General features: G+C 34.5%; 3 protein-coding genes across 5 annotated transcripts in view; 2 read left to right on the top strand and 1 right to left on the bottom strand.

Moving 5' to 3' along the window:
* On the top strand, positions 234-1,809 carry LOC107635127 (short-chain dehydrogenase reductase 2a-like). Its single transcript, XM_016338505.2, has 2 exons — positions 234-608; positions 859-1,809. The coding sequence occupies exons 1-2, from the start codon at positions 499-501 to the stop codon at positions 1,679-1,681; spliced, it is 933 nt and encodes a 310-aa protein (XP_016193991.1). The 5' UTR covers positions 234-498; the 3' UTR covers positions 1,682-1,809.
* Positions 6,841-9,782, top strand: LOC107635125 (ubiquitin carboxyl-terminal hydrolase 2). Of its 2 annotated transcripts, none has more exons than XM_016338503.2 (6): positions 6,841-6,959; positions 7,200-7,248; positions 7,875-7,921; positions 8,387-8,433; positions 8,581-8,683; positions 8,849-9,782. In XM_016338503.2, the coding sequence occupies exons 2-6, from the start codon at positions 7,218-7,220 to the stop codon at positions 9,623-9,625; spliced, it is 1,005 nt and encodes a 334-aa protein (XP_016193989.1). In that variant the 5' UTR covers positions 6,841-6,959; positions 7,200-7,217; the 3' UTR covers positions 9,626-9,782. The 2 variants fall into 2 exon arrangements, with proteins under 2 accessions (XP_016193989.1, XP_020977547.1); XM_021121888.1 differs by lacking the exon at positions 6,841-6,959 and adding an exon at positions 6,996-7,060.
* The window catches only part of LOC107635124 (auxin efflux carrier component 5), a 4,115-nt gene continuing 2,328 nt past the window's right edge, over positions 9,854-11,640 (bottom strand). The window contains exons 4-5 of one of the 2 annotated variants that reach the window (XM_016338502.2): positions 10,501-10,577; positions 9,854-10,126 (exon numbers count right to left, since the gene is read on the bottom strand). In XM_016338502.2, the coding sequence (XP_016193988.1) occupies positions 10,054-10,126; positions 10,501-10,577 (150 nt within the window). In that variant the 3' untranslated portion in view covers positions 9,854-10,053. Of the gene's footprint in view, positions 10,127-10,500; positions 10,578-10,840; positions 10,987-11,640 lie in introns of those variants that run through there. The other variant, XM_021121887.1, reaches the window with a different exon arrangement.

Here is an 11,640-nt window from a genome sequence, read left to right as displayed (position 1 = left end):
AAAGATAATAGTGATAATCTAGTTAAATATATTTGGAAAAAAACAATCTAACTGAATATATTAAATTATTTAATAATTCTCATTTATTATTCTCATGTGAAGACAACTTTAATTTAGGGGATTAGTTATCCAATTGTACGTCTCTGAATTTTGACATCGATTGAATTTTGTACTTATATCATGTATGTATGAAATAAAACGTAGCCCCACTGGAAGTCATAACAACCAAATTAAATGATCATCAATAATAACAAAAATGTGAGGTTAGTTTTGATGCAAAGTAAGTTACTCAAGATTTATCCTTCTGAAAAAACACACACATCAACGCATATATATATGGGTGGTTTTGATCCTATAATTTCACGTAGTTTCGCATATATAGCCACGCCAATAACTTGAAGCTAATATTTAAGCCTCTCTAATCTGCTCTGCATATAAATTCCTCTGTCTTTCGAACACTTTGCAATAGAGCCACACACACTGTCTCAATTAATAAGCATGGTTGCAGCTACAGAAGTTATGTCTGATGATAGACCCATTCAAGAAGTGCCTCTTCACACAACAACACCACCAGACACCACCAATTTATCATCCCCTCCCTTAAATAGGTACTCATAATTCATTCAGTTCTATATAACCTAAAGTCATCGATCATCTTCTCTTACTATTAAGGACTTAATCTATCACATTATTGGTGATGTTAGATTAAGTAACTCACTCTTAAAAATTTCTTTGTTTGGTTATAGCTTATTACCGGTAATCTAAATTTTGGAAGTAATTTACGTTACTTTTTAATAAAGATCAGTATTGCTTATGAAATATTAATTAATATATGGTTGATAATTATTATTATTATAGGTTGGAAGGGAAAATTGCGATTGTAACTGGTGGTGCCAAAGGAATAGGTGAAGCAGCAGTGAGACTCTTTGTGAAACATGGCGCGAAGGTTGTAATTGCTGACGTGGACGACACACATGGATCCAATCTTGCAAACTCACTTTCTCCATCAGCGACCTTCGTCCACTGTGACGTCAGCATAGAACCCGACATGGACAATTTGGTAACTTCCACAGTCTCCAAATACGGCAAACTGGACATAATGTTCAACAACGCCGGTGTGCTAGGCGACCAATCAAATTCCAAGAAGAGCATTGTCAATTTTGACCCTGATGAGTTTGACATGATAATGAGGGTCAACGTTAAAGGTGTTGCATTGGGAATTAAACATGCTTCAAGGGTCATGATTCCTAATGGAATTGGTTCAATAATCAACACTGCTAGTGTTGCGGGTGTTATGGGTGGTCTTGGTCCACATTCTTACACCGCTTCAAAGCATGCCATTCTTGGACTCACTAAGAACACTGCTTGTGAGTTAGGGAGGCATGGCATAAGGGTAAATTCAATTTCACCATTTGGGGTTGCCACGTCATTGCTTGTTAACGCGTGGCATACTAGTGAGGAGGTGGAGGGTAATAATGTAAATTTGCCTTCGCATGAGGAAGTTGAGAAGATTGAGGAGTTTGTTAGAGGGCTTGCAAATTTGAGAGGGGTAACTCTGAGGTCGTCCGATATTGCTGAGGCTGCACTTTTTCTTGCTAGTGAAGAATCTAAGTATGTTAGTGGCCATAATCTTGTTGTGGATGGTGGAATCACTTCTACAAGAAATTGCATTGGCCTTTAGTCAATTATTTAAGTTTATTTTGTGATTTATTTAAATTTGTTTCTGGCCCACTTGCACATATCTGTGTTAGTTGATATCAATAATTCTATAGAACTAAACTAAATACCAAAAAAATAAAAAATTCTATAGAATCTATATATATATATATATATATATATAAAATAAGAGAGTAGTAGTAGATTCTTTACACGACAAGTGGTGTGTTCAGTACTTGTTAAGTGTTAGCTTTCATTGTATGACACGTGTAACTTATCAAAACAGCAGAGAGTGAAAATTGAAATTTAAAATTTGAAGCTCAGCGAAAATTTTTTACCGTTGACATCAGCATCGTCTACTTCTGTTGCCTCAGATGATTTCCTCTCCGTCGAATACAAGAACTACAACAGTATCGCCAAAGTACAAGAACTACCAGCATAGGATAGCCTAATCCGACTCGCAGAAAGTAACCTTAATTTTACACAGTTCACACTTCTTCATCATATCTAACTTCTCTATTTTAAACAGTGTTCATCATGTCTGTCTCAAAGAAGATCATTCAAGTGAGTTTTTATGAATTATTTTCATTATTTTTCTTTTAAAAGCTGATATAAGTGTTTATATCTACCAAATACTCTGTTATAAGGTTCTAAAATGGCATATATATAGTAAAACACGACGTATTTTTTGAAACTGTGATTGAATCAGAGTAAAAGAGTTTTGATTTTGGAAAATTACTTATCTTTACTAACCCATGTTCTCATCGAAGTAGAGAAGAAGAAAGTTAGGGCCTTCCACAAAATACAGACCAAGGTTGAGAAAGAGATGGACGGTGTTTAAGGTTTTTATTTTTTCCTAAAATTAAAATTTCATTTATTTAAGTTGATTTGTTTCATTTTATCTGTTAATTTTAATTTAATGTTCAATGCTGAGGTTTTGTTCAGGACTTCAGGTTGGTAGTAAATAGTAACCCTTTCTATTATTTTCTCAAAGTTGTTGAAGATGAAAACCTGACTCTTATCCTTCAGGAGACAAATTGAGACAGTTAATGTTTTTTCTCAATATTTTTTTTATATATGTGAAATCACTTGATATGTTGTAGTATGTGATTTTAAAGGTGTAAAATAGACAAAATTTAAATGAAAAAATTTAAGCTGATTGTTAATAAGCTGTGATCTGTAGTTGAAAAATGTGATGAAATTGACTGAGATTATGGTGTTATGGTAACATGTAGGTAGATGAAGAAGATTGTTATGCAGAGATCCTAAAGAATGCTATTATCAGGTGATATGAATCATCACTCTTATGAGTGGATCCAGCAACGATACAATCGCTACCAAAGGACTGCTCATGCCAAGGAACAGGATATGAATCAGCACTCTTTCATCGTTTTTTGCTCCGATCTTGTATTTTCTTTCCTCTCTATCATCTTTGTATCTACTATCATGAAAAAAACAGATGTTTTTGATGCCGCAAACAGAAAGGGTACATTCTATCGCAACTGTAACTGTTTTGGGCACCTCTTCTCAGACTGTTCTTCTATTGAATGTCGCAAATACAAACAGAAAGGTCCATTGGCTCCAATTGTCCAACACTATTCTGCCATTATTGCAAGCTCTTGAGACACTTGATTACTATCTGTCCTACGCGCCCACAATGTTCGGATCAAAACAAGTGTCATTCTCGTTCCAACTACACTAATCAGAATGTGCCCGCTTCTACTACTGCTACTGAATTCACCAACTCTGCTTCTCTCAATCCACTTTCTGTCTCTCCATCCAACATTGAGTATCTTCTTAGGCTACTTCTCTCCTTTTCTGGTAATACCTCTGCTGCTCTTTCTACTCCTCCAGGTAATTCTAAATGGTATTTTAATTTTGGTTGCTTTAATCACATGTTTTCTCTGCGATATCCTTTTTCATCTTTGTCTACCCCTACAAATGCACATTCTGTCAACACTGCTGATGGTTTCCTATTGCATGCGACACATAAGGGTTTTATTTCATAGTCCAATCTTCATCTTCCTCATACTTATTTTATTCAAAAATTAAATTTTAATCTTATCTATGTTGGTCAACTTGTTGAACTCGGTTTTGATGTCAATTTTTCTATTTCTGATTGTCGTGTGTAGGATCGTTGGACGGGATAGATCATCGGGACTGGACAGAAGGTCAGAAGATTGTTTGAGCTCAAGAATCTTCATATTCCTGTGTCAAATCTCTGTGCTGTTTCTTCTCCCTCTACCCTTCACTTGTGGTGTCACCATCTTGTCCACAGCTCCTTAGGAAAATTGTGTTCTCTTGTGTCTAAGGATATTTTGGGTCAGGTTAACAATGAGTCTTTTGATTGCATTTCTTGTCAAACTGTCAAACAACCTGCTTTATCTTTTCACAGTAATTCATGTCTTGCTCGCTCTCCTTTTGATCTTATCTACTCTTATGTTTGGGGCCTCGCTCCCACCGCTTCTATGGGAATGGCTCGATACGTTGTAGTTTTCATTGATAATTATTCACGCTTTACTTGAGTTTACTTGATGGTTAATCACCATGAGCTACCTTAGATTTATATTAACTTTGCCACTATAATTAAAATTCAATTTTTTAAGGTCATTAAAGTTTTTCGATGCGATAATGTTATGGAATACCATGACTCCAAACTTTTAGCTTTTCTCGCTGAACATGGTACTTTGTCTGATTTTTCTTGTCCTGGTACGTCTCAACAAAATGGACAGGTTGAACGCAAATACCGTCACATTGTTCACTCTATTCGTGAAATGCTTATTTCTTCTTCGTGTCCTGAGTGTACTTGGGGTGAGGTTATTCTTACTGTTGTCCATGTTATCAATAGACTCCCTTCTTCTGTTCTCGGTAACATTACTCTCTTTGAGCGTATTTATCATACTTCTCTAGATTACAGTTCTCTTCAAATTTTTGGTTGTGTTTGTTTTGTTCTTCTTCAACCTCATGAACATAATAAACTTGAACCTCAGACTCGCATGTGTTGTTTCTTTGGTTATGGTACTGAACACAAGAATTATCGTTGTTGGGATCCTCTATCTAGACGTGAAGTATATCTCATCATGTTGTATTTTGGAAACATCACATGTTCTCTAAGTTCTCCTCATTTGATTTCATTCCTCCTACTCAGTCACCGTTTTTTACTAATCCTAATGTTGATCTTTTTCTAGTGATGATTCTACAGGTTCTATCTCCAGTCAACCTCGAGCCTTCTACTCTTCTGCCTTCTTCATCTCTCGATGATTTCAGACGGACGATGATTCTACTCTTGCTGTCATGCCTCCTCCCTCCCATCGTTCTTCTAAGGTAAGAAATCCACCTCCTCATCTTCTTGATTATCATTATTTTTCTACTATTCTTTATTACCATGAACCTCAGTCATTCCAAGAAGCCTCCACAAATTCAAATTGGCAGCAAGCAATGCAGAAAAAAATTCAGACTCTTGAAAAATTACACACTTGAAATTTGGTTGATCCTCATTCTAATCACAAAATTGTGGGTAGTAGATGTGTATACAAGATCAAGACTTGCTCTGATGGTTCTATTGACCGTTATAAAGCATGATTGGTCGCTCAAGGATGTATGCAAGAGTATGGTATTGATTATGAAGAGACCTTTGCTCCTGTTGCTCGTCTCACATCTGTTCGCGCTCTCCTTGCCATTATTACGATAAGAAAATGGTCTCTCAGTTTGATAGATGTGAAGAATTTATTTTTCAATGATAATTTGAAAAAGAAGGTCTATATGAAACTACTCCCGGGATATCCTTGTCCTTCTAGCAAAGTTTGTCTCCTTCGTAAGGCACTTTATGGTCTTAAGTAAGCTCCTTGTGAATGGTTTGACAAGTTCAGCATCGCTATATGCAATCTCAGTTTCACCTGCAGCCCTCATGGGAATGCTCTCTTTATCCGTAAAAGTGAACGTGGGGCTGTTCTTCTACTTTTGCATGTTGATGACATGATCATTACTGGAGATGATGTTGATGGTATCTCTGATCTTAAAGTATTCCTTCACCACATTTTTGAGATGAAAGATCTTGGTTCTCTCCGTTATTTCCTTGGCCTTGAAGTCATATCCTCGGATGATGGCATCTATCTCTCTCAAGCTAAGTATGCTTCTAATCTTCTTGCTCGAGGTGGAATTACAGATAGCCGCATTGAGTATACTTCTCATGGTCTTCATTTTTCTGCCCATTCATCCTTAACTCTTCAAGCATACTTAGATGCTAATTGAGCTGGTGATCCCACTGATCGTCGTTCTACTACTGGCTATTATTTGTTTTTTGGTGTCTCTCTCATTTTCCGGCGAGCCAAAAAACAAATGTTCACTACTCGATCAAGTACCAAAGCTGAATATTGTGCTCTTACTGACACCACTATTAAGGTTGTCTCGATTCGTTGGCTTCTCGAAGACTTGGGTGACCCTCAGTCGTCTCCAACTACTGTTTATTGTGACAATCGCAGTACTATTCAGATTGCTCATAATAATGTTTTTCATGAACGCACCAAATACATTGAGATTGATTGTCATTTTGTCTGACAACGCCTTCTTATTGATGCTATTCGTCTCGTAACTGTTGGGACTCTGGATTATACTACTGATATTTATTTTATATAAGGGTAAAATATATTTTTTGTCCCTGAAGTTTTTCAAAAATTTCAAAAATACCCTTAAGTTTTATTTTGTTTCAATTTTGTCCTAAAAGTTTTCGATTTGCATCAAATATACCCTTAACGACTAAATTTTCAAAAAAATTAAAACCAATCTAATAATAATGCATGAAAACTATGCTTGATTTGCTTGTGTTAAGGGTTGTTCTTATGAAATTGTTGTTGAATTGGTCTTAAATTTTTTGAAAAATTAGCCATTCGGGGTATATTTGATGCAAATCGAAAATTTTTAGAACAAAATTGAAACAAAATAAAATTTAGGGGTATTTTTGAAACTTTTGTCAAATTTTAGGGACAAAAAATATACTTTACCCTTTATATAATTAAGATCAACGGTTAAAAATCAGTGAAATACCGATATAACGGTACACTTAAAATTTTTTCTAAAATATTAAAATGAAACTCATTTATACCATGAAACTATTAATAATTATTTTAAAGTTTATCTGGTGGTGCTGACATGGCGGTATATTAGCCGTTGATGAGAATTGAAGGAAAGAGCTACTATCACACATTCACACCATGACACCAATTTACAATGCTTCAGTTGAGTGAGTCTTCTTCAACCTCCAAACTCACAAAACTAACCAAGCTAAGTTGCAAAACACAGCTCAGGTGCTAATTTCATTCCCTCCTATGCTTTTTCGCTTTCTACCTTTACTTCTCTTTACTCAATTCCTCCTACTTCGTTTTTTTTTGTGGAAAAACAAATAAAGGTTTAATTTTGATAGTATTTGTTGGATGTTTCATCTAATTTCATTCCAATTGCGAGGACCCATTTGCATCAAAAGAAATTCTGGGTTGGGAATTTGGGGTCTCTCTTGTCATCTTTTTCTTTTTCTTGCTTTTTTGCAGCTTATATAATTCTCAGCCATGTCTTGGTGCACCATTGAGTCGGATCCTGGTATGCTCACACATGCTTCCTTTTTTCTGTTTTTTAGATTTTGTTTTATTTTTTCCCTGTGTTTGATTATTTTGAATGAATTTGTGACATCGAATGGAACTATTTGTGTCTTATTTACTTAACATTGTGATAATACTAAAAAGGTTTTCCAAAATCATGCAACTATTGCTCGTCTTGATTTGATAAATTTATCATTGATAGCTACTAGTACTGAATAGTATATTAGTTGATTGAGATTGTCTAAAAAGGATTCTTATTATAACATAATGTACGTGTAATTGTGTATCATTTATCTGTGAAACCGAGTTTGATGTGTGAAGAACCTGAACCTATTCATTGAATTTGAATGGTGAACAATGAAGGGTAGGAGATTATATTCATTGTTTTGCTGAATTTTAAATTCAAATGTCATGATTGAATTTGAACTTATAATGGCTTAAGTTATTAGTAGGGATCAGCAGAAGCTCATTTAGCTTTATAACTTAGCTATCTAAATATATCTTAGTGATGATTAAAAATGTATCTAGGATTGAAGTCTTACCAAGTATCTTATTTGTGTAATTATAGTGTTTATATGACATATTTGGAACTTTGCTTACAGTTTTCGGCTTCTTTTTTTCTCCCAGGTGTATTTACAGAACTTATACATCAAATGCAAGTTAAAGGGGTACAGGTATTCTTATTCAGATATATGTACTTTTCGCTTATATAGTTATGCTAGTAAGACAAATAACATATTACTTTATATCATAGTTTTAGCTTGCGGTATCCTGAAAAGGTATCATCATGAAAAACTCTTACAAATGCTTCATTTAAGTTAGAAGTTGGTAATGCTAAGTGCTAAGATATTTTGTGAAGATACTCACAAGAATCTTGTGAAAGCTTTACTAGCCCGAACGTAAGTCACAGTTTCATCGGTTGTTCCTATTTCTTTCTATTCCAAAACACTACTCACAATCAAAGTAAACACCATGTGCTATATATTGACTGAATTTTCTAAGTTTTATGAGTATGCAAATGCAATTTAAGGGTTGCTACTGGTATATGCTGGATGCTGCGTCCTGTGGGGAATTTATTATGTTGCTTTGTCCTTTTTCAAACTCTGCATTCTACCCTGATGTGTAGATATTGTTGACAGGTTGAGGAGCTGTATTCGTTGGACCTCGAAGCTCTCAATGGCTTAAGGTTGGTGTACTGTCGCAGTCTCAGCTACTCTTGAACTTATGACGACATTTACACCTTATCATATAATTAATTTGCGAACATTCGCCATCCGGCCCACTTTCTCTTTCCCCCTATCTTCGGTTGGGCACATTTCACCCTTGATTACAGGCCAGTATATGGGTTGATTTTTCTTTTCAAATGGCGTCTCGGAGAAAAGGATGATCGTGTTGTGATAAAAGATCCAATCCCTAATTTGTTTTTTGCTAGCCAGGTGAGTTTCCTTCCTATTTTTACATTATAGATTGAAGGTTGCAGTAAGTTTTCATCCTTGTAAAAATTTGTGAAAGAATCACTCATTTTACAAAGACTAGAAGCTTATTTAATCCTAGATTTAATTAATTATGTTACTTTACTAATTTTAGTGGTCCATTTGTAGGTAATAAACAATGCTTGTGCAACCCAAGCAATCTTGTCTATTCTTATGAATTCTCCGGATATCGACATTGGTCCAGAGTTGACGAAATTGAGACAGTTCACCAAGGACTTTCCTCCTGAACTCAAAGGTTTGGCTATCAATAATAGCGAAGCGATTCGTATGGCACATAACAGCTTTGCAAAGCCTGAACCTTTCATCCCCGAAGAGCAGAAGGTTGCTGGCAAAGATGACAGTGTTTATCATTTCATAAGCTATTTACCTGTTGATGGAGTGCTATACGAGCTCGATGGATTAAAGGAAGGTCCTATTAGCCTTGGACAGTGCTCCGGCACACAAAGTGATATGGAATGGCTGAAGATGGTGCAACCTGTGATCCAAGAACGCATCGAGAGGTATTCCCGGAGTGAGATAAGATTTAATGTCATGGCAGTTGTCAAGAACAGGAAAGAGATTTACACTGCTGAGCTCAAGGAGCTTCAGAAGAGGCGAGAGCATATTTTGCAGCAGCTGGCCGTATCAACGTCAGAGAGACTAGTGGACAATAGCAGCTACGAGGCGCTGAATAATTCTCTGTCAGAAGTGAATGCTAGCATCCAAGCTGCTACAGAGAAGATCTTGATGGAGGAAGAGAAGGCGAAGAAATGGAAAACGGAAAATATTCGTCGGAAACACAATTACATCCCATTTTTATTCAACTTCATTAAGATTCTTGCTGAGAAGCAGCAGTTGATGCCTCTCATTGAGGAGGCCAAGCACAAAACAAGTAGCCCTCAGTAGTTTAGTCACAGATTGTCACAGCATTATGATTTCTGTTTCTACCTTGAACAAAATAATTTGATATCTTACCTTTTAAGTTACACAAATAACTGCACAAGATGCATTGCTTCAATCAATAACTAGAACTTTATAAATTAATTATGATGTTTGATTTACACATGCCTCTGAAGTAGTCATTTTTGCATTAGAATTGAATTCTATTTTAAATTATTTATTTATGGCTTATGGCTAACCTAGTAACCTAACTATAGTCACTCAAAACATGGAATCTTTTCAAGGTTTGTGTTACAATTCATGGGAAAATTGATTGGCGACCCTAATAATAATACTACTAAGTAAATTACAAATTGCAACATGGACATAAATAAATTACAAATAACAATTCAACCTTGAACAATTCTCTATTTCAGACTCCTTTTTTTGGTGGGTTAATGAACAAACTCCAATATTGCATAGTAGGCAATTAGAACTGGAAGTGAAACAATCATCCCAAAGATCACCCTGTTGACCATGAAGTAAAAAATATTAGCTCAAAATTCAGATCATAACTATCAGGAACAACCGAACAATACATCAATAATAGTATAAGCACTAAGTTATTTTTTTCTCTACTCTAGTAAAATTTAAGGGTATTAATACTTAAGAGTTTAATTTTAATGCACTATCTATTCTTTTAGATAATCATTCACGGAATTAATATAAAAAATAGTTATTTTTGATGATGTGATATTATGTAATTTGATGCATGTATAAAACCGTTTTACGCTATTTTAATTGAAGAGTGACTTATTTTATCATTTTATTAATTTTCTGGCTTTAGAGGAATTTGACCCGTTATAATATGATTGTAGATTATTAAGAAGAAAAGGACTTACGCAGTGCTGAGAATCTCAGGGTGCAATCCATACTCTTTGGCAAAAATGAAGGAAGTTATGGACTGTGGTACTGCTGCCTGCATGCCACACAATTCAACTACTCAATGATCACCATAAAGATGTATATTAAGATGGGTAATGCTAGGTAGACAAAAAAAACAGTCAGAACTTGTCTTATTTAGCATTAATTAATTGTCGCAACAATTAATGAATGCTAAATAAGGCAAATTATGGCTGTTTTTGACTGATTTTCTTTGGTTACCAAACATTTCCGTAATAAGATTACTATTACTAGAAACTTATATTTTTCTCAATTAATAATCTTAGAATATATGTTAACTTAAACACTTATTTTGTGTGTGCCACTTCCACAGAAAAGAAAGGAGGTTGAGTCATGTTTGAATGCCCTTTCGGTATTTGGTGTGTGTACACTTGTTCCACCTCTCTCTCTCTCTCTCCCTCTCTCATCAAATTTGCTTCTTTGAACTGATTTATAATATAAAACATTAATATTAATTAATTATATTAATCACTATACTATCACTCATACTTCGTAGTGTGTTTTGGTGGACATAGTCACATATCAATATCATGGTTCATGCCACTTAATCATATACAAATTAAAGTTGTGGCGACATCAAAGTAATTAATGACTCAATTACTACTCTTTCATTAATTAAATTATATGTTAGCTTTATAAAACATGTAATATGTTGTGCATACAATATTCAATTAGAATATCAAATATGTATATATGACTCATGCCTTGCTATATATAGATATATATAATGCAATGTCATTCTAACTTATAACCCACCATCTCAAAGTATAAAAATTTCAGATTAAATAACATTGATATTAATATAAACAAAATTATATAGTTTTTTATATCATATATTTCATCGATCAAACAGTTGATGGATCACATGTAATATTTCAAGGAAAGTGTTTTTCTTTTTCCAAAGTTATAAACTTTCATTGATAGAAAAAGAAAGTACAACTTTCAAAGCAAGTGTTTGACCTAATGATAACATAAGGGTAAATTATTCGGTCGTTCCTATAATTGTACTAAATTTATATTTAAGTTATTATAATTTAAAAGTTTATAATTGAATCCTATACCATTTAAAATTTTATAAT

Source organism: Arachis ipaensis, chromosome B04, assembly GCF_000816755.2.
Source record: "Arachis ipaensis cultivar K30076 chromosome B04, Araip1.1, whole genome shotgun sequence".
Classification (NCBI taxonomy): domain Eukaryota; kingdom Viridiplantae; phylum Streptophyta; class Magnoliopsida; order Fabales; family Fabaceae; genus Arachis; species Arachis ipaensis.
This window is presented reverse-complemented; position numbering and strand designations above follow the sequence as displayed.